The 27776-nt window shown below is 34.2% G+C and overlaps 2 protein-coding genes across 3 annotated transcripts; one reads left to right on the top strand and one right to left on the bottom strand.

Annotated features, from left to right (window-relative positions):
• Window positions 1–297: 297 nt before the first annotated feature.
• LOC119676288 (endoplasmic reticulum chaperone BiP) lies at window positions 298–7400 on the bottom strand. 2 transcript variants are annotated; one of them, XM_038087535.1, is made up of 4 exons: window positions 7202–7400; window positions 6315–6471; window positions 5060–6238; window positions 298–1140 (listed from the first exon to the last, which is right to left on the bottom strand). In XM_038087535.1, the coding sequence occupies exons 2-4, from the start codon at window positions 6437–6439 to the stop codon at window positions 480–482; spliced, it is 1965 nt and encodes a 654-aa protein (XP_037943463.1). In that variant the 5' UTR covers window positions 6440–6471; window positions 7202–7400; the 3' UTR covers window positions 298–479. The 2 variants fall into 2 exon arrangements, with proteins under 2 accessions (XP_037943463.1, XP_037943457.1); XM_038087529.1 differs by lacking the exon at window positions 298–1140 and having other exon boundaries at window positions 4217–6238; window positions 7202–7399.
• A 16873-nt stretch (window positions 7401–24273) lies between these two features.
• On the top strand, window positions 24274–24906 carry LOC119665549 (cellular nucleic acid-binding protein-like). The gene has a single exon (XM_038074776.1). The coding sequence runs from the start codon at window positions 24274–24276 to the stop codon at window positions 24904–24906; it is 633 nt and encodes a 210-aa protein (XP_037930704.1).
• Window positions 24907–27776: the final 2870 nt, after the last annotated feature.

The raw sequence follows: 27776 nt of genomic DNA, 5'->3' as shown, positions 1-27776 counted from the left end.
TATGCTGTTAACTTCTTAATGTGAGCTATTGGCAACGCGTCTCTAATATGTGCATACATATGTTAAAAAAAATTGGTAAATGTTTTACGAACTACGATATATCAGAGCATTTTAATGAATTATAAATTAATAAACTTTGAACTAAAATAAATTGTTATACTTAACTAACATTTTTGGTTTAAATGAACAAGAATACGAAGCAAATTACCATTTCTTTGTAAATACTGAACACGAACAGTCGCTTTATTTGTATACGTGTCTTCAATCCTGAATTGTAAATAATGAAAGTCAAAAACATATGTTTATATTATTTTTAATCGAAATAAATTATAAAACGCTTCGTAAAAATCGAAGAGTTTATGGTAGCTTATTACAAATGAATGTTGCAAAGTTATCAAACAAATTAAACAGTTAATTAAGTGCGAATCAGTCTAAGTTGATTTCAAAGTTCCATTAAAACTAAATGGTATAACTACACTTTACAGTTCATCTTTCAAATTATCACTATCTTCAGAGGGTGGAACACCACCAGCGCCTTGGTACAATTTAGCAATAATTGGTTGAACAATGCCTTCTAAGTCTTTTTTCTGCTTTTTGTTTTCTTCTGCATCTACATCCACGTTTTGTTCCATCCATTTAATGGTCTCATCAATGGCAGATTCAATTTTTGTTTTCTCGTCATCGTTCAATTTGGCACCTAATTTTTCTTTATCGCTTATTTGGTTCTTTAAACTATATGCATACGATTCTAACTCAGTACGCGAATCGACTTTCTCTTTTAATTTTTTGTCTTCGTCGGCAAACTTTTCAGCGTCGCGAATCATGCGATCAATATCCTCAGGTGTCAAACGATTTTGATCATTTGTTATGACAATTTTTTCTTTATTGCCAGTTCCTTTATCTTCAGCACTTACTTGCAAAATGCCGTTAGCATCAATTTCAAAGGATACTTCAATTTGTGGAATACCGCGTGGAGCTGGTGGAATTCCAGTTAAATCAAATTTACCTAACAAATGATTATCTTTTGTCATTGGTCGTTCACCTTCATATACTTGAATAGTGACTGTATGTTGATTATCAGAAGCGGTCGAAAAAATTTGAGATTTCTTGGTAGGAATTACAGTATTACGTTGAATTAATTTCGAATGAGCCATAAAAGAAAAAAATGGTACCTCTAGTTTAAAAGTTATTAATAAATTAGTGACCCCATCTTTTGGGGCTGATTTTTATTTTTCATTTTTCATACAAATTACATCATTTACACATAAAAGTTGAATGTAGATAGTAAATTAATTAAATTTTCTACTTAATAATGCCTTTTGCTGCATTAAATTTAATAAAATAATAAATTTTTCCTTAATTAAACTATACTGCATTTTTCATGCGGCGAAAAATGTTCCAATTCCATTTTGGACTTATCGTCGACGCTATCTTCACGCACATCATTTAAATTAATTGTACTTAATATGTGAATATTCTATTTTTTTTAAATAATTGTAATAATTAGTGTATTATATTCAAAGTTTATTCTGTACTAAAATTTTTCTGTCCTCTGGTATATGATTTTTTAAGATAAAAGGTTTTTCTTTTCAAAGAAAATTAGTTTCTGAACTTTGGCACTCGATTACTTTTAAGTTAATCGACCAATCTATAAATGTTATTACATCAAATGAAAGCTTGATGTGTCCTCTTTCGATTAAGCTTACTTGCAGAAAAATGGTATCTTTGCTTTTAAAGATATAATTAATTTTGTATCAAAGAAAATTAGTTTCTGAACTTTGACACTCAATAACTTTTAAGTTAATCCACCAATTATTAAATATTATTACATCAAATGAAAGCTTGAAGTGTCCTCTTTCGATTAAGCTAATTTGCAGAAAAATGGTACCTCTGCTTTTAAAGATATAATTAATTTTGTAATGTAACCTATTTTTACAAAATTTTATTTTCCTTATTTTGAAGAAAATTTTTTCTATATTATGTAAAAGGCGATTATATTTAGAAAAACAAACATATTGTTTATTGTTAGAAGCTTTTTAGTTCATAATTTTTGGTCAAGTAACAAAGTTTTAATTAAATAATGTTTGAAAATGACATCTCTATCTTCATCGCAGCACTGCTCCTAAGTTAATCAAACAACCTATACAAAATTTTGCATTATATGAAAGGTAATGTTATCCTCTTTCGAATGAGCCATAAAAGAAAAAAATGGTTTAAAAGTTATTAATAAATTAGTGATCCCATCTTTTGGAGCTGATTTTTATTTTTCATTTTTCATACAAATTACATCATTTACACATAAAATTTGAATGTAGATAGTAAATTAATTAAATTTTCTACTTAATAATGCCTTTTGCTGCATTAAATTTAATAAAATAATAAATTTTTCCTTAATTAAACTATACTGCATTTTTCACGCGGCGAAAAATGTTCCAATTCCATTTTGGACTTATCGTCGACGCTACCTTCACGCACATTGTTTTTTAATGATTTTTTAAGTAAAAAAAGTCAGTTTTTTCAAAAAATTTGATTTTTTTATTTTTTGAATATCTCAGCTATTACGCAACATACAGATATGGGGTGTATACCAAATGAAAGATAATTGAATTTTCTATCTAAATCATATTTCATACTTGGTGAAAAAGCTTAAATTTGGCTAATTTTGACAAATTAATAAACTTAGAAAAATTTCGTGTTCCAATTCCGGCTTGGTCCCCTCAGCGTCGTTGCTATCTAGGCTCAGGTAAAAATTCCTCATTTTTATTGTAATTTCTATGATATAATTGAAATATTTTGTTGATATTTTACAATTATGCATTATATTGTATATCTAAACATTTTTCATCCTTACTTTTTTAAAAACAAGTGTTTTAAAAGAAATAATAATTTTCATGTTTGATGAAATTTCCTGGGGTGAAGACAAAATGAATCTTTCTCATTTATGTTGCAATTGGAAGTGTGTTTTATTATCTTTAAAGGTTTTTGTGTGCAATTGGATCTTTATTATAGTTCTTTTTTAATTAATATTTTTAAGTATGAAAGTCGCTTTTTCTCTTCAAATATTCATTAATTCATTTATTCGCAAACTTGCGTAAAAAAATACAAACATCTTATTGATACTTGAAATTTAGATGGCGCTGGCACGCCTGCCTGGAGTTTGCTCCGAATTTGGCGCTGTGAGGTGGAGGTATTTTTCAAATAATTGGATTTTAGGTAAAAAATGGACAGTTTTTAAAAAATAATTGTGAAAACAGTTTTTTCACAATTTCTACGATTTTTATGATTTTAAGGTTTTTGGAAAGGAAATTTTATTGTCTTTGAAAAAAAATTAATTTCATTGCGGTGCACACGCGGATATAATGATTACAGTAAAGTAAGCTAAAAAAATGCTATTTTTTACCAATTTTTTAATATAAAATTAAAATATCTAATTGAGGTTTTAAAATTGTGTTTTGTGATGTATTTCTGAACATTTTGCATTTTTAGTTTTTTGATTTGGATGATATTTAAGCTGTTTTGATATCGAACTTTAATACGATTTTGCCCAAATTCTGTATGTATAATTTTTCTGATTTTTACTTTAATTAAAACCTAGTTTTATTACCTTTCAAGTGAATATTCGTACATGTCGGGGCCGTTTGTGGTTGTTTTTTTAATAATTTTTTAAGTAAAAAAGTCAGTTTTTTCAAAAAATTTGATTTTTTATTTTTTGAATATCTCAGCTATTACGCAACATACAGTTATGAGGTATATACCAAATCAAAGATAATTGAATTTTCTATCTAAATCATATCGCTAACTTGTTGAAAAAGCTTAAATTTGGCTAATTTTAACAAAATAATAAACTTAAATTGACTCCGTTTTTCAATTCCGGCTTGATCCTCTCAGCGTCGTTGCTATCTAGGCTCAGGTTTTAAAATATGCTGTTAACTTCTTAATATGAGCTATTGGCAACGCGTCTCTAATATGTGCATACATATGTTAAAAAAAATTGGTAAATGTTTTACGAACTACGATATATCAGAGCATTTTAATGAATTATAAATTAATAAACTTTGAACTAAAATAAATTGTTATACTTAACTAACATTTTTGGTTTAAATGAACAAGAATACGAAGCAAATTACCATTTCTTTGTAAATACTGAACACGAACAGTCGCTTTATTTGTATACGTGTCTTCAATCCTGAATTGTAAATAATGAAAGTCAAAAACATATGTTTATATTATTTTTAATCGAAATAAATTATAAAACGCTTCGTAAAAATCGAAGAGTTTATGGTAGCTTATTACAAATGAATGTTGCAAAGTTATCAAACAAATTAAACAGTTAATTAAGTGCGAATCAGTCTAAGTTGATTTCAAAGTTCCATTAAAACTAAATGGTATAACTACACTTTACAGTTCATCTTTCAAATTATCACTATCTTCAGAGGGTGGAACACCACCAGCGCCTTGGTACAATTTAGCAATAATTGGTTGAACAATGCCTTCTAAGTCTTTTTTCTGCTTTTTGTTTTCTTCTGCATCTACATCCACGTTTTGTTCCATCCATTTAATGGTCTCATCAATGGCAGATTCAATTTTTGTTTTCTCGTCATCGTTCAATTTGGCACCTAATTTTTCTTTATCGCTTATTTGGTTCTTTAAACTATATGCATACGATTCTAACTCAGTACGCGAATCGACTTTCTCTTTTAATTTTTTGTCTTCGTCGGCAAACTTTTCAGCGTCGCGAATCATGCGATCAATATCCTCAGGTGTCAAACGATTTTGATCATTTGTTATGACAATTTTTTCTTTATTGCCAGTTCCTTTATCTTCAGCACTTACTTGCAAAATGCCGTTAGCATCAATTTCAAAGGATACTTCAATTTGTGGAATACCGCGTGGAGCTGGTGGAATTCCAGTTAAATCAAATTTACCTAACAAATGATTATCTTTTGTCATTGGTCGTTCACCTTCATATACTTGAATAGTGACTGTATGTTGATTATCAGAAGCGGTCGAAAAAATTTGAGATTTCTTGGTAGGAATTACAGTATTACGTTGAATTAATTTTGTCATAACTCCGCCAACAGTTTCAATACCCATTGTTAATGGATTAACATCTAGTAAAACAATAGCGTCAGTATCCTGTTCACCTGACAGGACACCTGCTTGTACAGCAGCACCATATGCAACAGCTTCATCTGGATTTATACCACGAGAAGGTTCTTTACCGCCAAAGAAATCTTTAACTAATTGTTGTACTTTAGGAATACGTGTAGAGCCACCAACTAAAACTATTTCATGTACATCCTTTTTATTCATATCTGCATCTTCCAATACTTTTTGTACAGGTTTTAACGTTGAACGGAAAAGATCCATATTCAATTCTTCAAATTTCGCTCGCGTTAAAGTTTCTGAAAAGTCTTCACCTTCAAAAAAAGACTCAATTTCAATACGTACTTGATGAGAGCCAGAAAGAGCCCGTTTTGCTTTTTCTACTTCACGACGCAATTTTTGTACAGCGCGGTTATCTTTACGAATATCTTTCCCCTTTTTCTTCTTATATAACTTGATAAAATGATCCATAACACGTTGATCAAAATCTTCCCCGCCTAAGTGAGTATCACCGTTTGTCGCGACTACTTCAAACACGCCGTTATCAATGGTCAAAAGCGAAACATCGAAAGTACCACCACCCAAATCAAACACCAAAACATTCTTCTCTCCCTCCTTCTTGTCTAACCCATATGCAATGGCTGCAGCAGTTGGTTCGTTGATTATACGCATAACATTCAAACCAGCAATAACGCCAGCATCTTTCGTGGCTTGACGTTGGGCATCATTAAAATAAGCTGGTACAGTAACAACAGCATGGGTTACCTTCTTACCAAGATATGCTTCAGCAGTCTCTTTCATTTTCGTTAACACCATAGCAGAAATTTCTTCTGGTGCAAAAATTTTATTGCCCTGTGATGTAGAAACGCTAATATGCGGCTTGGAATTCTTTTCAACAACTTTAAATGGGAAAAATTTAATATCATGTTGTACATTTGTATCTGACCATTCTCGACCAATTAAACGTTTGGCATCAAATACTGTGTTTTCAGGATTGGTAGTCAATTGGTTTTTAGCAGCATCGCCAATCAAACGCTCTCCATCTGCTGTAAATGCCACATAAGATGGTGTAATACGATTACCCTGATCGTTGGCTATTATTTCAACTCGTCCGTTCTTATAAACACCCACACTATAAAATAATAATTTAAAAATAAATTAAATTTAAAGTTATATTCTATTATATTCATTATTTAATATTTACTCACCAAGAATAAGTAGTACCTAAATCGATGCCTATTACAGTACCAATATCTTTATCCTTTTCCTTTTTCTCTTCGCCGATACAAAACCCAACAAGAGCTACTATGGCTAATATTACCAATAATCGCATGTTGAATTTGATGCTTATATTTAAATGGGTTACTGCAATGAATAAAACATGTTTACGTTACTTTTATTTTTAATAGAATATATAATTTTCGTGTTTTATAGATATTAAATTATTGAGATATTACACTGCATTATTTCTAAACTACTTACATCGTCCTCTCAATTAAATTTAATGCCCAATATTTGCGAAATCAATTTCTTTTGTAAGAAAGAATATTTAAATATCTGGGTACATTTCTAATAAAAAAAATTATCCGGGCAATTATATTATCCCAGGGTAAATTAGATTTATTAAGTCATGGCTAAATATAAGAAATACTCTTTATTTTAAAAAGCGTAATTCGACGAATAAAGTTTTATTAGTGCACTCTATCATTGATATGACGTGTACAAAAAGTAACATCAAGTTTGAGGTCAGCTCACGACATTGCTCTGGCATTGCAGAGCTTGAAACTGGAATCTTAAATACCGGACGTTGAACTTTTTTGTGTCTAATAAGGTCTTTAAAATTAAAAATTTAGTTTTTCCATTAAAATCCAATTTCAGCAATTTAACAATTTAAAAAAAATCCAAATTTTAATAAAAATGTTTGATTATGGATTCCAAATTTTAAACCGTAACAATTGTATAAATAAAATATTTACAATTATTTTCTATTAGATAATTTTAGGTACTATTTGATTAGTTTTAATATATATTTCGCTTGATTTCATATCATTTAAATAACTAAAAGCATTTTATTCACTTTATTGAAGAAACTTACCTCTTCAAAATATTTATTTTCCTTAACAAATTTTGCAACGTTTTATTATATTTCACGTGAATTCCGCGTTATTCTAATCCCACACCTTACTTTTCAACTTTTAATATACAACTAATTTGCTCTCTCTCATTGTTGGTTATTTTATTATTGGGAAAACTTTACGTGGTGTTTTCCCATTGGCTTAACAAATGACATTTTGTTACTTTTCTATTGGAACACGTCAATGCTGTTTACAATAAAAAAATAAGTGATGCCAAGAACTTATGAGATTTCCAGTCCATATAACAGAGTGATATAAAACTTAAAAGAACGTGTATTTTTTGTTAAATACAATATTATATTATTAGCTTAAATATTTCTTAAATCTGTATGATTTTAAAACTTTCGAGATTCTATATGAAAAATATAAAATATATTAATTTGGGTTGAATAGATGTCTAAAACGTAATAGATATTAATAAAAACGATAATTGAGCACAATTTTTTTATTCAGCTTAATGAAATTAATGACAACATATGTATATGATATATGCTATATAATAATTGCTTAATATTTGTTCAAACACACTTAATTTGGCAAAAATCTCAATTTCTTCTGCATAACGCTTATGAGAGAAGAGAAGATTTTTTATCCATACAAAAGATATTAATTTTAAACGAAATTATTTGTGTTTACTACATATGTATATATTACTATTTATGTATTTGTATTGTTATTATTAATAAAGTAAAATTTTAAATTTACTCCATGAACAATATATTTTAGGCAAAAACTCTGCTAGGAGTATGAAAATATTTATTTTCTGAATCCTGACTGATTAATAAGATCCAGTTCTTATACCTTTTCTGTATATTGACAACATATATATTGAAATTACGTTTAAGCGAGCCCTAAAATCCATTTTAAAATTAGTTTTCAGAGCGCTTACGCCCAAGAATTAATAGTACTTTTAAGGTAGCTGTCAATCAGCCAGCTGATAAGTGGTACACACAAATGCATTTTAAAACTGAATAGAGAAAAATTACGAATTGTTTTACTTTTATTGCAAAAAAAGGTTTTGTAACCACAACAATAGAAGAAAATGATAAAGCAACAATAAAAATTTTAGGAATATTCCGAATACAATTGTAAGGCCCAAATTTTACATTAAAATGTAGGCCCACAAACTAAATTAATAATAAACATAAGGGAAAATGATCACTTAATATATAATGAGTTTTTTTTAAAACATATTGTTAGATTAAATTAATTTTTTTGATAGATTAATGACCCTGTAGATTTCATATATTTCATTTTAATTAATGTTTCTATTAAAACCCATATTTTCTTCAATGAATGACCCTGTAAATTTCATATTTTTAATTTTAATCAATGTGTTTGAGTTTTGGCACAACAACCAGGCAGTATGGCATCTCTAATCTAGTGATTTTGAGAGTGGCATTTTAACATCTGGCAAGCAATAATTTTTGACTTCATTTTTTGCTTTTTCTTACTTGGATACTAGCGAGGTGTGCGCGCTGTTACTGGCTTCGTGAAATTACTTGTATTATTTTAGTCTAATTTTTGTGAATTAAATCAACATACAAATTTTTGCGTGTGTGAAATTAATTGTATTTGCTTTTTCATACACAATGCTTCTGTTAAAACCCATATTTTCTTCAATGAATGACCCTGTAAATTTAATATATTTTTTATTTAATTAATTTCTGTATGTAAATACAATTATTTTTTTTTAATGGATGACCCTGTAATCTAAACTATGTTTTGATTAGTTTTTTGCCGCTAGTAAAAGGTAAGTAAATTTGTTGTAACTATTTTTCTTGTTTGTTATGAAAAATATTGTGCACGCATTTTTTATGTGATGCATTTCTTTTTATTGATTTTGATTGCAATGCGTACAACAATAAGAAATTTGTTTTCACCAATTTACGGGGAGAAGCGTTAAGGTGCGCGCGCAAAAAATATGACCGCGTATTTTGATGTTTTTGTTGTAAGTTTATAAAGCAGAAAGTAACATAAACTTATCACAAATAATCGAGATAGTGACTCTTTACAAAATTTATAAAAATAACAGTGCCCGACTTAACATCAACAAAAATATTTTAATATAATTATATTGTTCTTATGTAAAAATAAGTGAATTTTTGCAGAATTGCTTTGTTTTCGAATTTGTTTAGTGGTCTCAAATTCACATGTATTTAAAAACAGCTGAAAAAGGCAGCAAATAAAGCTCTAAAGCTTAAAATAAAAAGTGTTGGAAACAGTCAAAAAATTAAACCAGTTATAATTTACAAAATCGTGTGATTGTGTAATTATATAGCTAAATAATAACTAATGCTATATAACTAAATTTATTAAAATGCGAAAGGACGCGTATTCAAACAAAAATAAATTTATTTATTTATATATATGAAATTTTAAATAATTAAAATATAATAAAATAAACCAACTGTAATTTTATTGTAAATCTACTGTAGGAGCGATAGCGAAAGCGTTGCACGTCGGCACTCTCTAATAAGTGAAAATGGCCTAAATAGCTACAAACACTAAACATAGATGACACTAAAATAATAGATCATTCTTTAACCAAACCTTTAGAAAAATGAAAAATTGAAACAAATATAACAAAAATAGCTAGTGAAATTGCCATCGCTAATAAACAGAAATTAATCTATAATAAAAACGAAAATTTAAAACGTAGTTCTCCAAACCAACACGCAACAATATGAAATGAAACTTTAGTGTAAACGCTATTGTTGATGAATCAACAAAAAAACTAACAACTAGGTCATGAGTTAATGGCTCATACCTGTTGCTTAATTTTTTGGTTGACGAATCAACAAAATAGTATGAATTAGGCCATAAGTTAAGCGCACGCATAGGTTGCTTAGTAAGCAATCTGTGCGAATTAAATAATAAATTAATTTAAGTAAATATTGTATATCTTGCAATTATTATTGCATTTTAATTTGTATAAAAGACCAATTTATTGTAAATAAAATCAGTTATTGACTTACAATCAATATCTCCGCATTCGTATATTGTTCCCCCCACCAGTGGTAAGGAACTTATAGTTTGTTAGTGAACATCGTTGTTCGTTTTGGTCCTTCGAGCCAGATATTTGAAATTTTCCCCACTAGTGGTAAGAGTTTCAAATATACCAAACTAAGAGACTTAAGTCTAAGATTGAATCAAGTACAAGCGTACCGAGGCTTTTAACATCGGAGTGAATTATATACAAGCGTACCGACGCTTTTAACGTTGGAGTGAAGTAAATACAAGCGTACCGAGGCTTTTAAACATCGGAGTGAAGTAAATACAAGTGTACCGAGGCTTTTAATATCGTAGTGAAGTAAATACAAGCGTACCGAGGCTTTTAAACAACGGAGTGAAGTAAATACAAGCGTACCGAGGCTTTTAACATCGGAGTGAAGTAAATACAAGCGTACTGAGGCTTTTAACTTTGGAGTGAAGTAAATACAAGCGTACCGAGGCTTTTAACATCGGAGTGAAGTAAATACAAGCGTACTGAGGCTTTTAACATCGGAGTGAAGTAAATACAAACGTACCGAGGCGCTTAAACATCGGAGTGAATACAAGCCAACCGAGGCTTTTAACATCGGAGTGAAATAAATACAAGCGTACCGAGGCTTTTAACATCAGAGTGAAGTGAATACAAACGTACCATCGAAGTGAAACGAGCAGAAGCGTACCGAAGCTTTCAACAAATACAAAGAACGAAGAGATAGACCAAGCTATCCAACAACAAAAGGAAATTGAAGGTGAGGTCCAGAGGATCTGGATAATTTTAAAAAGGATTCTACCACAAGATACTCAAGGCAGTATTTTGAGACGCAATTGGAAAATTTGAGTCAGAAATGGGACGCCTTTGAAGACAATAATGATAATCTGATCAAAAATTTGAAGCCTGATCATGAATATATCACAAAAAATTACTTTGGCCAGTTACAACAAAGACGGAATGAAATCGAGAATCGATATAATAATGAATTGAAACTACTAAGGCAAAGAGAGCAAGAGGAAGCTCGGTCATCAAGGAATCAAGACACAAGTATCAATGATGAAGTCACCATCACCGAGCCATGTGATATTACGAACAAACGTTTAGCAATCTTAAGTACAAGTCTGTTGCAGATCAAAGAGACAATAGACTTAACGAAAAGTATTGAAACATTACAGTTTAATCATTTAACAATAACAGCGAACAATTATACAGCGGCAGTTGAACTGGTGAAACAAAGACACAACAATCCAGCAATACTTGTGGACAATCTTTTTAATAAGTTACTGTCGCTCAGAGTAATAAGAAATGAAAATGCACAGGATTTAAAAACATTAATGGATGCTTCTAGAGAAGTGTTATATGGTATACGTAATTTAAATGTGGACACGTTAAGTTGGGGTCCACTAATAATACAGATACTACTTCCAAAATTAGATGGTGAAACCAGAAAATTATACCAATATTCAAGAGGAGCATCAACACAAACACCAAAATTGAACAGCTTATACGAGTTTATTGAGAGCAGAGTTAGAGGATTGGAGGCAACCATCAATTAATTTGATATTCAAAATTTCTAAATATGAAGATGCCGGAACGGCGTGAAAAGATTATGAGCGCCAAATTATGTTTTCATTGCCTTCAGAGTGGGCATTTTAGTAAGTTGTGCTTGAATAAAAAAAATTGTACAATTTGCGACAAAAAACACCATCATCTTAGGCATGAACAAGTTAAAGGCAAACCAACATTCACAAATAACATAAATAAACAGAAGATGCCAATACTGAAGAACACTAAGGAGACCGAAGTGGCAGCGTTGTACAACATCCAAAAGGAAAAAACTGTTTTACTAGCAACAGCAATGGTAATTATAAGGACTAAAAAACAACTTAATCCGATACGAGCGCTTCTTGATCAAGAATCTTAATCTTGTATAATAGCAGAAAAATTAGCAAGATCAATCAGAGCACCATTGACCAATTATCAAACTCATGTAAAAGGTATCAATGGGCAAACAACAAGCATTATAGCCAAATGCTCATTAGAAATTCAATCTATGCATGATAAGAATAAGAGCTGTCATATCGAAGCAATAGTGTCACCAAAAATCACATCAAAAATGCCAAATGCAGAATTCACGCCAGGAAAATGGTCGCATATCGATGGATTGCAGTTAGCAGATCCTTGGTATGCTGAAGCACAGGAAATACAATTGTTAATCGGGTCGGACGTGTTACCAGAAGTGTTTAAAGAAGGATTAATTAAAGGGTCAGACAACTCTCCAATGGCTCAAAACACACTATTTGGATGGATATGTTGTGTCCGGTCTTCGGTGGGCGAAGTAACCTTGAAGTGAACGTGGAGCGGTGACATGGTGGCCAGCCCGTATGCTCGCCGGTTTTGGGGGTGGTTATTCTCACGCTCAGCATCAACCGCGGACATCATGTCACCGCTCCACGTTCACTTCAAGGTTACTTCGCCCACCGAAGACCGGACACAACAAATGGCGCCCAACGACAAGACTAATACGAAGACACTAATACGAAGACAGGACCGAATTAAAAGACTTAATGAATAATAAAATAATAATATTATAGATATGTCTATACAATCTATAATAATGTAACACACATATAACTATAAAAACAGAGAAGGTTTTAAGAAGTTTTAAAATTTTTTATTTGTTTTCGTTGGTCTTTCAAGTGAGTTCCAACACCATTGAAATTCCATTATTGAAGTGGAAATAAGGATATTATTTAGATATATATATATATATATTTTTTTATTTTAACGTAAAAAAAAAAATAAAACAAAAAAAACACACGTTTAGGTTTGCACAAATTTAATTTTATTAAAAACCTTTTTTACATAAAATAGAAAAAAAAACACGAAAACATTAAAATTGATACTCGCGTCGCGTGTAAAGAAGCCCGGAAACTAAACGTAAAAATGTGATCAATTCTCAATATGCACAATTTATCCAAAATGATATTCCAGTGGAGAATTGAATACCTTGCAATTGTTGTTGCATTAATTGCAGGTATTTGTTTTCTTGTTTTTTTTTTGTTTGATTTTTGGCAGAGCACAAGTAATTTTTTTGTGCGAATTTTGTTTTTGTTTACAAAAGCTGTTTTTTTATTATTTTTAAAATTTGTGCGAACAATTAGCAATGGTGTTAGGCAAAAACAAATAATATAATTTTTATTGGAATCTTATGCAAAATGAAAAAGATGTTTGCATTAAGGTGAATAAACTTAGGACTTGTAATTTCCAATGGAGAAGGAAGCCATGACCTACATCAAGGTGTGCAAACAAGATATAGCTTGGCAGACAGACAAGATGACAGAGTTAGAGAATAATTAGTAAATTGTTTGTTTGTTTTTTTTTCTGTTTTGCTTGCAGCTACCATAAAATTTAGTTAGAGTTTATGTGAGGTAGTAGGCATAAATATTTTTTTTGTTTTAGAATTTAGTAACCTACGGCTACGACTTAAAACTCCGGAGGAGTTTAGTTTGAGGTAGTAGGTGGGGTTTTTTTTGTGAAATACACTAATGGCTATGACACAGACTGAAAGTAAAACAGTTGTGTTTGCGGTAGTAAGTGTAATTAGCGCAGATTTCTGCTACGACTTTAAAATTTCGGTGGGATTAAGTTTGAGGCAGGAGTCTTTGGTCAAAATTGTTGTTTTTTTAAACCTATAGCTATAATAGAGTATGATAAGAGTTGTGATTTGAGATAATAGGTATGAAATATCGTGTGTGTTATTCAGCAACTAGAGTTTTTTTATGCTACAAACTAAATCTGAATAAGTATAGTGTGAGGCAATAGTTGAGTGAATGATTGCTACAACAGAGATTCAAGTAGAGTTCTGTTTGAGGTAACATACCTATTGTGTGAGTAAATACTAGGACGCAGATATGAGTGAATGAAGTATGGGTCAGAACAAGTACGAATGAAACAGTTAATGCTACCAAACAATAGAATTTTTCGATAGGTTTGTGAGGCTTACTGTTAATTGGTATCACGCATACATTTTCTATTAGGGATCGGTATTAAATTGAGGCGTGATACTAATTGCATGTTTGGGATGTTGAGAGTAAGAGATGGACAATTGGAAATCGTCCCGTCCGACAACATTACACCTATATAACAATGATTTCTATTTTTCCCTAAACAAAGGCACTGAAAATCCACCAATCAACGCCAAATTTAAATTATATTTATCTGTCATATATTTTCTTTTATTATTATTATTTTTTTTATTGAATAATTATTAAATTAGTAATATTAAAATTTTATATAAGAAAGTTTTTTTATTTTGTTTGAATTTTTTTTTTTGCAATTATTTAAGAAGGTTAAATATTCAATCACCTTAGGTGAACATACGGAGTTTGTTTTTTTTAATTGTAATAAACGAGTAAGTTTAGTAGATAGCAAGAAATTTAAGTGAGAGTGGCAAATAGTTCTTATGGAGCCCAAATCAGCAGAAGAGTCAGTAGACATGTTAGCAAGTAGTACCGGAACTAGGGCCAAAATACGAAAAGTTACTAAATCAGCACAAGTAACCGATTTAGAAGTAGTACCTGACAAAACTGCACAAGCACGTGAGCGGGCTCAATTAGTTAGTTCAGGCACAAATAGAAGGCCAAAAATAGGGAAAATAACCCAAGTTGAGAAAGATTTTGAAAAAAATAGTATCCAAAGATCATAGAACGGTGGCATTTGAAGTTCGACGGTTCGAATAAAGAAATGACCATAAAAAGAAAATTCCTGAAGCAGACTTGGCGTCAATTATAAAAAATAACGTTAAGCCAGGAATAGCTAGTCTATTATTCGCAGCAACATTTCTATCACTAGCAGAATTGAAAATGGAATGTATTAGGGCCGAGAAAATGTTAAGGGAGAATAAACTTCGAGGTAGGCAGATTAGTGAGATCGTAAATGAAGAAATAGATAAGGCTGAAGTAAATGACCAGGCACGATGGGATCTAGAAGCTTTTGATACGCAACAACAACAGCAAAACGGCAATCAAAGGCATGGTCAGTTGCATCATAGGAATACAAGGCTAAATCCATTCGGAGGTAGAAATGAGAACCATCAATATGAGAAGCACACTACAAAAAGCTACGAGGCAGGTAGTATATGTCCATCCCATTTCCACATGTACTTATGTTACTCAAGCGGAATGCCAGGAGATTACTACGCCATAAATGAGAAGGTTGAAAAAGATGCGAATTGCAAGTCGTCGTTTCACGACTTGTCATGTTACCTATGTAGGAAGAACACATCTTATTGCAGATATAATAAGAGAGAGGGAAACTGATTGAGGACAATGGCACCCGGGGTCCAGAGTCACAGGAGGCAAGACCCGGAGCAAAGATACAAATCATGAATAGAAGTGAATCATTACCGACAAAGTTAATTGCAGATGATAATAATACAAACGTAAAATCATTACAAAAACGGAAAATAGAATATGAAATAGCTAGGAAAAGAATTTTTAATGAAGATTTAGTGAAAAATCGAAATAATAAAAGAAACTTTAAAAAAATCCAGATTATGAGAAAAAAACGGAAAACAGTGAAGACTTGTCTGAGAAAGGTAATAGGCACTTCGAGATGAGTGAAAAGCAACGTCGCGTATTAGATAAGGTTGTGAGGGAATTTCTATCATTTAGTGAATTAGGACTACGCAGGACAACCGTAGAAACGCATATAATAGAAGTAGTAGACGAACACATACCGGTTAAGCAGAGACACTATCCCATATCTCCTGTATTTCAAAAGTTAATGTATGAGGAACTAGATATAATGTTGAGTCTAGGTGTCATAGAAGAAAGTAATAGCAGCTGGAGTTTGCCGGTGACATTAGTAAGAAAAGAAAATAAGAATAGGTTGTGTCTGGATGCGCGTAAAGTCAACGAGCGTACGATCAAGGACGCACACCCCTTACCACACTCCCCCTGCGGGATAGGGGTTAGAATATTCCCGCGGTAAGGTATGCCTGTCGTAAGAGGCGACTAAAATCCAGCCAGGCGTCGGAGGGTGTTGAAAAGGTCACAAAATCCCTGAGAAGCCCCTGAGCTGAGCCGAGTAGACGCCGGCTCTAAATAAGCGTCCTCCATCCCGGGATGGCAACGAGGGTCATCCAAGTGCGCAGAGAGTGACTAAACAGCTGTGCACCATCGAGGGATGCAGCCGTGTGCACTGTCCTAAGAAAAGGCGGATGCAACAACGATGGAGTCCTTTCATGTTTAACAGGTTAGGTATGAAAGAGGAAGAATGCATGCTAAGACAGACAAGCAGTGCATAATAGTGTAGTGGACCTACCTCACTCAATTCTTAGCCACTTAACATTACTCATAAATAATAATAGTAAGCAGATTTATGAATCGGTTGCACTTCATGCATACCGTACAAGAAGCATAAGCAAAACGACATAAACAAAAGAGTGTCGTATTACCAACGAAAATATTGCCACACGCTGTTCCAATTGCTGAACACATGTTACAATATTTTCGATAGTAATATTTCCTATATTGCAAAAGACATATGCAAGCAATATTGTCAATGCACTCTAATAATAACTTTGACGTTTGACCTAAATGAGCAAACAGTGTCGTCGCTATGCAATGCATTCTGCAAGGTCAGCAATCACTTTGATTGGCTGCGGTTATACTTTTCCAGGTTTTGTCTGGAATAAAGAGGCGGAGTCTTGAGATCGCTAGAATCTAAGAAAATGTATAAATACCCAAAATATTGTTAAATAAATTCAGAATATACTTATGACTGCAAACTGATGCGTTATTGATTTTATTCTCACACCCTTCTGGCCACGTAACACTGGCCTAGGTACTAGCGGAAACAAGCCGCTTCATTACTTGTTCTTGATTGCATCAATAGGATTAGGATGCATGCTCGTATTAGGCAGGAATAACTGTTCATACATATATTACATATATTTAAACATTACATGGCAATCCTGCCTACAAACTAGTATTTGAACATTACATGGCGATCCATGCCAGATTCTTCCCTTACATGGCGATCCTGCCAGATTCTTCCCTTACATGGCGATCCTGCAGGCTTAAATGCCAAGCGGACCAATAATAAATTACATCAATTAAAATTATAATTATCAATTATATATTACATCAATTATAATTATAATTATCGATCATAAATCACATCAATTAAATTGATTGAAGTCAACACAAATCCTAGACGATATGATAGATGAAGCGACCTTCCACGCAATTTTCCATAAGTACGAGCTAATACTGCAAGCAACAAAGGCAACTCCAGAAGAATACGTACCAGAACAAGTAGCGCATCGCGAAGAAGTACAGCCAACATATGTACCTACACCACGATCGGCTGGCCCAAAACCAATAACTATAGAGGAATACAAAAGGCGGCAAGAGGCAAGGAGACAACCTACCACACCTGACACTCCACCACCACAAAAGAAACCTAATAGACGAAGAGGGAAAGCATTTCGCCAGCGAAAGCAAATTGCCCAACTGTACGAGAGGTACAACCTGGCGACAACTATTGCAGAAAAGAAGGAGATCAAGCTGCAAATAAAGAACCTGCGGAGAAATAAGCAGAAATAACATATTATATTTCTATTATATTTTGTATTTTTTATGTATGTATCTTGTATGTTTAGAATAAAAAAAAAAATTATTATAAATTTTCTTTTATAAATATGAATAATTTCAATTGTTTTGTCTGTGGTAAAAGTTACCAAACAAGTAAAAAATTAAATAATCATATAAATAAGAAACATTTAAAATTGATTAATTATGTAAACAAATTATTTAAAAATTAAATATAAATAAAAAAAAAAATATATAAAAAATTTTTTTTCTACTAATATTATTAAAATGGGATTTTGGAATAAAATTTTTACTTCAATTTCACTCATATTCACAGGATATGAAATAGGCAAAACAATTGAAAATAAGAATAATAATATTGCAAACAATAATATGTCAAATATAAGTTATTTAGAAATGATATTATCAGTAACTGTAATAATAATAATAATATCATTTATCGTTAAGCAAATTTATAAAAAATTAAAACGTAACCTTGTTAGACAACAGGTACAAATATGAGTAAGAAAATATAATGGCCACATGGCAAAAAATTTATCAAAATATATTAGTCGAAAAAGAAAATTTTAATAAAGCATATAAATGCTTAAATAAAACTATAAAAATCAAGAAAGACACTGTAAACAAGCATTTACAAACACTTTTCTCCACACTTGAATCAATACGAAGTATACTAAACGTATACAACGATAAGTTTTCAAAAGAACATAAAGAAACTGGTTTAGAAATTTTCTGGCATTTAAGAGACAAATTGATAAAAATATTATCACAATACAATATTGATATGTCAATACCACATTCTATATCAACACCAATACCAACACCAGTCACCCACATTACGGAAAATTCAAACACTGAATCTGATAACACAAGAAGAACCATGTCTGATTTCAATTTAGAAGTAGCTACAAAGGCTATTCCCAGCTTCTCAGGAAATCACAGAGATCTAGAACCCTTCTTAAAAATAATTGAAATTATTTATAATGGTCTCACGCCTATAGGCAAAAGTTCACTTATTGATTTTATACTTTACGTAAAATTATCGCAAATAGTACGAACAAACATAACTGCGATTCAACAGCCCACAACACTAGAAGAATTAAAAAACCTGTTATCAAGTAAATATAAAACAACAACCACTATACCGAAACTACAAAACCAACTAGCCAACTTAACGCAGAGAAATCTGAACATTTCTAACTACAAAGATAAAATTCTCTATCTAATATCCGAACTAAATAAACTTCAAATAGCACAAATTGGCCCTAATGCCACACTTGAACAAAAAACACTTATCACTCAGCTAAATGAACAATATAGCTTAACCGTATTTAAAAATGGTTTAAATGACCAATTTAAACAAACTATTTTTTCTGCACTCCCAAAATCTTTTGACACAGCCGTAGACCTAGCCCTAGAACTTGAACAAATTAATGATAACAATAACGCAAGGGTTATGTTTATCTCTAATAATAAACGATATAATAATCGCAATAACTACAACACTAATGACCATAGAAGGTACCCCAACAATAACACTTTCAGAAATAACAACAATTCAAATTTCAGCAGGACAAATAATAATAATTTTAGAAACAACAACAGTAATAACAACTTTTACAATAATAGTACTATACAAAGACCAAACAACTACAACAACCGAAACAATTTTAGACCAACCAACAATAATAACTACAGGCCCAATAATAACAGACAAGGACCACAATATAACAGAAACGGTCGTAAAATAAACTTCCTACAATTTCAGGGAAACGTAGACACCCCGGGGGACAACAATTAACTTCCTCCGGGTATTTGCAAAATTCAAATGTAAACAAGATATATGTCATTACACAGAATTTAACGAATTTTATCACAATTTACAATATACAATTCAACAAACCAATGACATTTCTAATAGACACAGGAGCTGACATATCCATATGCAAAAACCCATTCAATAATGAATTTGACTACAATAGTAATAACAAAAGCAAATTAACCGGTATCACAAAAGACGAAATCATTTCAGTAGGCACAGCTGAGCTAACTTTTCGAATAGGCAAAGATAGTACCAGCATTAATTTCCAGTTAGTCACAGATGACTTCCCCACTTCAACCGATGGAATTTTAGGCAGAGATTTTCTAATCAAACATTTATGCAAAATTGACTACGAGACATTCACATTAACTGCAATAATCAACGATAATGAAAATACACTAACGATAGATACACAGTTACAATCAAATGGAATTTTAGAAATACCGCCCAGAACAGAAGTTATAGTACCGATAAATTTGAAACTAAACGAAGATAGCATAATTTTAAATCAGGAAATAGAACAAGGAGTATTCCTAGCTAATTCTATAGCACCCGCAAAAGGAAATTGCCACATAAAGATTATGAACGTAAACAATCATACAGCGCATATAAAACAAATAAAATGCATAACAGAGAATTTAGCAGATCACAATATTATGACAGCATATCAAAAACAAGATGTTTATGATAACAATCGTTTCAATAAATTGATAAAAGAATTAAAACTAGGAAAGGTAGACAAACAGACAGAAAATAAACGAGGCAAAATAAACACAAACGCAGATGCACTGTCACGCATCAAAATAGATAGCGATACACTAAAAGCAATGATACCTACCACAGAAAATGACGTAGGAAATATAAAAATTAACATTTTAACAAGGAGCAAGGCCGCAAAATTAAATAAGAATGAAGAAATTAAGCATGCATGTAAAAATAATGAAAATAAAGAAGCGCAAATATATAAGAAAAATGAATACAATGAATTATCCGCGGAACGCATTAGAGATACATCTCCAAAGAAGTCTGATCAACTTCACATATGGAAATGCACATCCTTCAATGACGTTAAAAATTTAAAGAAATTAAAATTTAAAATTGATAAAGAAAGTAGTACTGCAATTGAAATAATTAATAATGAAGTGCAAGTTACATGTAGCGATGACCCTTTGAAACTAGATTCAATGTTGGAGAAACTACATAGTACTATGCACAATTCACATATAAAGGAGCTAGCCCTTTGTGAACAAGAATATATATTTAAAAATATTAATATGAATGCATTCAAGAATAAATATAATGAGCTCAAAGAAAATGAAAGCGCGCCAATAAGAATTTTAATATATAAGGCTCCAGAAGAAATAAATAGTGCGATACTTAAATACAAATTAATAGATGAATTCCATACTTCCAACATATCAGGTCATTTAGGTGTTAGGAAGACAATTTTAAAATTAAAACAGAGATATATATGGAAAAATATGCGGCAAATGGTTAAAGAATTTATCAACAATTGCACAAAATGCGCACAGAATAAAACAATAAAACATATTAAAGAACCGCTTGTAGTGACAGATACACCAACTTCAACATTCAGTACAGTCTCAATCGACACAGTAGGCCCACTTCGTATCTCAAACGGCTACAGATACATATTAACGATGCAATGCGATTTATCAAAATTCGTAATAGCACATCCAATCGAAACTAAAGATGCAAAAACCATTGCAACTACGCTAGTTGAACAACTCATTCTTAAATATGGTTTCATACAAACATTAAAATCTGACAGAGGGACAGAATTTATTAATGAACTGATGCACAATGTATGCACATTACTAAATACAAAGCAAATATTTTCAACTCCGTATCATCATCAAACAATTGGGTCACTAGAACGAAACCACAGAAAACTAAACGAATATTTACTTACTTTTGCTGACGACTACGAATGGTACAAATGGATACCATATTACACATTTGCATACAACACAACACCTCACATAGACACTGGTTATTCACCTTATGAGCTGGTATATGGTAAATTACCATCGCTACCAAGCGACAATATAAATAAAGTAAACAAATGCTATGACATTGAAAATTATGCAAACGAATTGCATATTCGGCTAAAAAATTCAATTTCAAAGGCCAGAAAATTAATAAATACAGTGAAAATAAAAAGAAAACAAGAATATGATAAAAATATAAACAAATCTAATTTTGAAATTGGAGATATGGTGTATGTAAAAAATGAAAATAAACTAAAACACCAGAGTCCATATCACGGACCATACAAAATTATAAAAACAAACGGAACAAATTCCATTATTAAGATAAGAAACAATTGTAAAGAATTTCATAATAACCAATTAAAAAAATACTTAGGAATATGTCTATAATGTAAACAAAAAATGTATTTTAAATTAATCATATGTAAAAAATTATTATTTTAGATATTAAAAAGTATAAATATGTTACGAATAAGATATATTAGACAAAACAAAAATAAAATATACTAAACTATATACATATATGATAAAAATATAAGTAAAGTAAACATGTAAAGCGATTCCACGACTTCACCATAAACAAAAAAAATTATTCCGTTCATTTTTCACGTAATAAGTTTTTCTCAAGGGCAAGGGTGTAGTGGACCTACCTCACTCAATTCTTAGCCACTTAACATTACTCATAAATAATAATAGTAAGCAGATTTATGAATCGGTTGCACTTCATGCATACCGTACAAGAAGCATAAGCAAAACGACATAAACAAAAGAGTGTCGTATTACCAACGAAAATATTGCCACACGCTGTTCCAATTGCTGAACACATGTTACAATATTTTCGATAGTAATATTTCCTATATTGCAAAAGACATATGCAAGCAATATTGTCAATGCACTCTAATAATAACTTTGACGTTTGACCTAAATGAGCAAACAGTGTCGTCGCTATGCAATGCATTCTGCAAGGTCAGCAATCACTTTGATTGGCTGCGGTTATACTTTTCCAGGTTTTGTCTGGAATAAAGAGGCGGAGTCTTGAGATCGCTAGAATCTAAGAAAATGTATAAATACCCAAAATATTGTTAAATAAATTTAGAATATACTTATGACTGCAAACTGATGCGTTATTGATTTTATTCTCACACCCTTCTGGCCACGTAACACTGGCCTAGGTACTAGCGGAAACAAGCCGCTTCATTACTTGTTCTTGATTGCATCAATAGGATTAGGATGCATGCTCGTATTAGGCAGGAATAACTGTTCATACATATATTACATATATTTAAACATTACATGGCAATCCTGCCTACAAACTAGTATTTGAACATTACATGGCGATCCATGCCAGATTCTTCCCTTACATGGCGATCCTGCCAGATTCTTCCCTTACAATAGTTATGATTTTAGGGTTCAAACACCCATCAGGATCGAGCCCAGTAAGATCCTGATTATGGCATACTGGAAGATATGAATTTGGTAGAAATTAATTACTCTTGGGCTGGTGAGGGTGCCATTCTGGAACCTGAGTACTTAGAAGTGAATCTCTAAGGTAATGGCTTCTGGGTTAATGGCATTCTTGCCCCCGTCCCGTTAAAACCCTGGCAGGCCTCGAGAAACGCTCCAACACTGACACTGTTAATTTGGTGGTGCAGGCTCAGTTGAGTATACTCCTGACTAGCACTGATCCGGCTCTGAACGTACACTCTCATAAGGAGGTACGTCAACCCTCGCATGGAACTCCCTGCATGCAAAGACAACCATGGGATCATAAAGGTGACTGCACATTCAATGAACGACAACGAACTCGAGTGGGGACTCAACAAAATGAATACAGAAATAATAAAACAATTAACAACAAAAACAATTATGGAGGAGAAGGATGCTGATAGCGTGCCCAATCACGCTGACAGCATGGACGTAGGTGCGCGCACGGCGGTTACCACATCGGTTACCACACCGGGGACTGTGCCTATCGTCTCTAAAACGTGCTTTCCCCAAGGGACAGCAATAGCAATGTGTCGGGGGTCTATAAAGACTCCGAAAAATGCCTTCCTTAGCCTGGGAAGTAAGATCTGATCTCTCATTGAAATGGTAAATGAGACGCAATCGGATGGAAAGAGGCGCAGAGCCATCCATCAACCGATGAGAGATGTGATCGACGGCATCAAACTTCTTTACGAAGTGGCAGCGATCGAATTCCAAGACAAAGTGGCTAGGGAAACCGTCAAGTCAGACTGTTGCTCCCAAACTTCCCCCTGGTTGAGACTCCAGAATCTAGCAATAGATGCCAGGAGACTCCAGAAAACCGATTCGCCTACACAAGACACTCCTGCTGGGCAAACAGGGAAAAAACGCCAAAGAAAATACAAAAAAAAGGCGGAAGGCTTAATAGCAAGAATAATGGATGACCGCCACGCACACAGTATCTGTTAAAAAACTCGAAAAGCACTCTCAGATAAAAAAAATTAATAAGACACAGGAGTAGAAAAAGGTCGAAACAAAAAAGAAGCCGCGCTTGCGGTCCAAGCCAGATGCAATCATCATCGCATCTACTGCGGAGAAAAGTTACGCGGATATCTTTAGGACCATAAGAATGGACAAATCGCTTAAGGACCTTGGCAACTCGGTAAAGCGCGTACGCAGGACCGCCAAAAATGAATTGCTGCTAGAGCTTAAAAAGGCTTCAGAAAGTAACACGGTGGGCTTTCAGTCAGCAGTGATTAGCGTGCTTGGTGACTCAGTACGTGTGGCAGCACTGACTCACAGCAAGACGGTGGTGATCAAAGACCTGGATGAAATCACGTCTGAACAAGAGATTTGCGAAGCTCTTCGTCTGGGAAGTGGCATAAATAACTTGGAGAAAGGCAATGTCCGTATGGTGGGCGGTAAGCAACGGGGCTTACAAATAGCGTTTGTAAAACTCACGGCGTCAGATGCCGATAAATTGCTAAACACTGGGAAAATTCGCATCGGCTGGTCAATCTGCCGAATCATGGAATGTGTGGAGCCGAAACGCTGTATAAAATGCTGGCGCTTTGGTCACATAGCTGCAAACTGTAAATTCCCGGAAGATCGTAGTAAGTCTTGCCGAAGATGTGGTGAGGAAGGCCATTTTGCTGCTGCATGCAGCAAAGACAGCAAATATATTCTATGTGGAGGCAAGCACGCTGTTGGAAACGCTCGCTGTCCAGAGTTCAAGAAGGCGGTAGACAAAGTGCGCAAATGAGGATTGTGCAAATCAATCTGAATCACTGCAGGACGGCACAGGACCTGCTTTTCCAATCGGCTTACGAGCGAAATATGGATATAGCTCTACTGTGTGAACAATATCATGATGTAGGAAACTCCTCGTGGATTTCAGACTCCTCCGGTAAAGCAGCAATATGGTCCGCAAATGGCAGGGCCTTTCAATGCTCTACTACAGTCAGCCGACGTTTTTTTACCTGGGTCAAGGTAGATGAGATATTTTTGTTCTCTTGTTATGCTCCTCCTAGTCTGGACTTACAGGAATTTGAGCAGCTACTCTCCGAAATCGTGACAGAAGCCAGGGGCAAGTCTCCGCTTATCCTGGCTGGCGACTTCAACGCTTGGTCTACTTCCTGGGGTAGCAATCACACCAACGCTAGAGGAAGAGTGCTCATGGAATGGTTCTCTCAACTAGATGTTGTGCTTCTGAACACTGGCGAACATACATTCGAAGCAGGCCGGAATCGGTCTGCCATCGACTTGACATTTGCTCACGACACGATAGCACAAAGTATGAAATGGTCAGTTGGAGACATCTATTTGCATAGCGATCATCGCGCAATTATCGTCGAACTCTGCACACCACCAGTGCGTAGTAGAAATGTCTGCTTAAAACGTAGATGGAAACATCGACTCTTCGATGAGGATATCTTCAAACTGGTCTGGAGCGATAACGTGGAGTACCCAGAGTCTGCTGCTAGCATGGCGCAGGCGGTGACCTCCAAACTAATTGCAGCGTGCGACGCGGCAATGCCCCGAGCGTCATGTAGACCAGCTAGAAAACTAGCCTATTGGTGGACTGAAGAGATCGCTCGTTTAAGAGGCGACTGCATCAGAGCAAGGCGCGTCGCTCAACGAAACCGTAACTGCGCAAATTGGCAACAGTTTCACGACAACTACGTAGAATGCCGCAAGGCTTTGAAGAAGGAGATTAAGCAGAGCAAGCAGCGCTCTTTCAGGGAATTATGTCAGAGTGCTGAAGCTGACCCCTGGGGGAATGCCTATAAGGTGGTAATGTGCTCGATTCGGGGCAATAGAGCACCCCAACCTATGGATCCGCTGGTAATTGACCGTATAGTTACTACGCTATTTCCTTCGATGGACGACAGGGAGTTTTTCTTTGATCCCCGACCTCGATTGGTTACAATACCTCAGGTCACAGTCAATGAGATAAATGCTGCTATGAAGCGTATGAAGAACAACAAGGCACCTGGCCCAGACGGCATTCCTAGTGTTGCTGTCATTGCAGCAATTAAAGCTGATCCAAATGTATTCGCAAACTTGTTTACAAAATGTCTGGAAGAAGGAGTTTTTCCAAGCCCTTGGAAAAAGCAAGATCTGGTCCTGCTTCCTAAACCAGGAAAACAACCGCAGGATCCAACAGCGTACCGACCAATATGCTTGTTGGATGAACTCGGGAAAACCCTTGAGTCTATCATGGTCAACCGCTTGCACGAATATCTGGAACGCCATGGAGGACTTAGTGAGCGGCAATTCGGTTTCCGAAGAGGCAAGTCTACACTTCACGCCATTGACATAGTTGTCAAAATAGCCCGCGCGGCCACTAGCGGAGAACGATGGAAAGGAGGTACCAAAGAGTACTGTGCGATGGTGACGCTAGATGTCAAAAACGCTTTTAACACAGCTAATTGGTCGAAGATATCACAAGCACTCAATGAATTTGGGGTCCCATGGTACCTCAGGAGAATGGTGCACAACTACTTTAGTGGTAGATGGCTTCAGGTCCAGACTGACGATGGAATCAAGCAGTACACGGTTACTTGTGGTGTTCCGCAAGGCTCCGTACTTGGTCCTGCATTGTGGAATGCGATGTACGATGGTGTACTAAAAGTCATCCTTCCAGAGAATTGCACAAGCGTGGCCTACGCTGATGACCTTGCAATCGTTGTCGTTGCGAAAACGATAGAGGAAATCACGGAGCGGTGCTCAGCAGCTGTTGATAAGGTAACCAGTTGGCTCTGTGAAAACGGACTGAAACTGGCGGTTCAAAAAACGGAAGCTGTGCTACTCAGTACACGGAAAAAACGGGAAGTCTTCTCGTTTTCAAGCGGTGGTTTCGAAATTACATCGAAGTCATCCCTGCGGTACCTGGGTGTTATCATAGATACCAGGATTACTTTTAGAGACCATCTAAGGGCGGTAAATGAGAAGGCGACTAAAGTCACTGTTGCCCTCTCACGACTCATGGCAAACACCTCGAGTATACGATCCACCAAGCGTAAACTCCTGGCAAGAGTCACCAGCTCGGTAATATTGTATGCAGCTCCCATCTGGGCTTCTGCTATGCGAACGAGATCATACGCTGCAGGCGCAAAAAGTACGTACCGGCTAAGCGCGCTACGTGTAATCAGTGCTTTCCGCACTGTATCGGACGATGCTGCATGCGTTATAGCAGGCATGCCGCCGCTTGATCTGTTGGCCTACGAACTTCGAGAGATCTGGCACAGTAGATTGTCGAAGGATGAGGCACGAAGCATTTCCATGATTACATGGCAACAACGGTGGAATGACTCGATGAAAGGGAGGTGGACATATACCCTGATCCCAAATCTTGATGTGTGGGTACACAGGTCGCATGGTGAGGTAGATTTCCATCTCACTCAGATCCTAACCGGACATGGAGTCTTTAAACAGTACCTTCATCGTTTCAAACACGAAGAAGATCCGTTTTGTCCTAGCTGTGAAGGGGTCGCTGAGGATGCAAACCACGTTCTTTTCTCTTGTGAGGCTATTGGCGAGCCTATTTGCCCGGGAAATTTAATTTTAAAAATGCTTAACTCTCCGGATATTTGGCGATTGATATCGACCGCTGCTGCTAGGATCATGACT

Source organism: Teleopsis dalmanni, chromosome 1 (genome assembly GCF_002237135.1).
Source record: "Teleopsis dalmanni isolate 2A chromosome 1, ASM223713v2, whole genome shotgun sequence".
Classification (NCBI taxonomy): Eukaryota; Metazoa; Arthropoda; class Insecta; order Diptera; family Diopsidae; genus Teleopsis; species Teleopsis dalmanni.
The sequence above is the reverse complement of the archived record's forward strand: the minus strand, read 5'-3'. Positions and strand labels throughout refer to the sequence as shown.